This window comes from Lates calcarifer, linkage group LG9, assembly GCF_001640805.2.
Source record: "Lates calcarifer isolate ASB-BC8 linkage group LG9, TLL_Latcal_v3, whole genome shotgun sequence".
In the NCBI taxonomy this organism is placed as follows: Eukaryota; Metazoa; Chordata; class Actinopteri; family Centropomidae; genus Lates; species Lates calcarifer.
In genome coordinates, this window is record NC_066841.1 from 19,942,910 (window position 1) to 19,944,516 (window position 1,607).

At 43.5% G+C, this 1,607-nt stretch overlaps 1 protein-coding gene across 3 annotated transcripts in view; it reads right to left on the reverse strand.

The window, feature by feature from the left end:
* Nucleotides 1-1,429, reverse strand: part of mbd2 (methyl-CpG binding domain protein 2) — a 31,015-nt gene extending 29,586 nt beyond the window's left edge. For 2 of the 3 annotated variants that reach the window (XM_051072617.1, XM_018667826.2), the window contains exon 1: nucleotides 946-1,429. In XM_051072617.1, coding sequence (XP_050928574.1) covers nucleotides 946-1,058 — 113 coding nt within the window. In that variant the 5' untranslated portion in view covers nucleotides 1,059-1,429. The remainder of the gene's footprint in view (nucleotides 1-945) is intronic. The other variant, XM_018667825.2, reaches the window with a different exon arrangement.
* Nucleotides 1,430-1,607: the final 178 nt, after the last annotated feature.

A 1,607-nucleotide genomic window follows, 5' to 3' on the forward strand; every position in this document is an offset into this window, starting at 1 on the left:
GAAGTTTATGATGGTGGAATGTAACTTTTATGTTGCATTGTAAGAAGAAAAGAGGGGCAATAATTTATGTCCCTCTGTTTAGTATTTATAAGCAGTATGTAAACATTGAATCACTGTTTTGTAACACTATAATGTACAGGTAAGTAGATATAGAGGTTTATTAATATAGAACTGTAATTCCTGCCTTGGCTCTTTGTTTATCACATGTCGGACAAGACAGTTGGTTCACGTGATAAAACTGCCAACTCATTTTCAGAGGTGAAGTGTGCTTTTAAATTATTTTGACAAGGCTAAGGCATTGGGTACTTGCTAATTGAATTTTTTGCGTACATTTTTTATAATAAAGATTAAAAATAAGAATCTTAATATGAAACTAAAACTAAACTAAATGACCCGCCAGTGGTGTCCTATATCTGCCAGTGGAAGCAGCAACACATCATTGTATAAACCCATAGATCAGCTGTGGCTGAGAGATATACTACCACTCAAAAGTGGTCAATGTCACTTTCTGAGCTCAGCTTTGCTCATTTTTGGGGCCTATTAATAAATAAAATCAGGCTGTTGTCCTGAAGTACATTTACATTGTCAACTGGGACAAACACAGAGCCACCATGTAAAACTCCACGGGAATATTACTGAAATGTAGGAATATTATGGGCTTGTTTTCAAAGTCACTTAATTCTCCTCATGTTTTGCTCTGACACCCTGCTGACCCCACGCAGCCACTCTCTCAACACATACAGCTGCACAGCTACAAACGCTACATTGTAACTTCTCTGACCAAAACTCAGACACTTTAACAGCTCCTGATCGACTCTGAACGGCGTAAGTGATAGCTGATGACGTCAAGGAGATGTTGAACCAATAACCATAGGTTGAACGATCGATCACCGGTTTGCTTTATCACCGGACGGATCAATAACTGATCACAGAGTGTGACGGTACCTGTAGTAGTAGACATCGCTCTTCCCAGCACTCAGTCCGGACTTCCTGATCACTTCTTCTTTCTTCCAGCCGGGCGGCAGCGCGGGACAGTCCGTCCTCTTCCTCTCCATCATCACACACTTATCGATCGATTAGGCAACGATCGGATCAATCGATCACTCAGTAAACACCGACCCCTCTAACAAACAGCGTGGTGGTAAACCCAGCGGAGCAGCAGCCCGGGCGGACCGACGTCACGGATGTTACGTTAACAGTGGCTCTCCCTCCCTCCGCCCCGGCTGTTTCTGCTAGTTACAGCAGTTGTCTCGGGGTTAATAAAAATGAAAAAGTGTCCCGGTTCAGACTGTGAGGTGGGATATCATGGGTTAAAACTGCCTCCACATCCGAATTTAGTTTATTTTAACTCCAGAGAAAACCAACGGCTCATCTGATCTGAACCGAACTGGTCGCGACCAACGGCAGGCTGTGACGTCTAAGATATTACACACAGACACACGCGCGCGCGCGTACGTGCGGTACGCGCCCTTTCGGAGATCGTCTATTGTGAAAGACGCATCAATCCGTTCGTCTAAGAAAAACGGCAGTCCAAAATAGGTGTCGAGGCTGCATTTTTAAAATAAAGCATCTCAAAGCCTAGAGAAGAGAGCAGGTACTTTTTATTA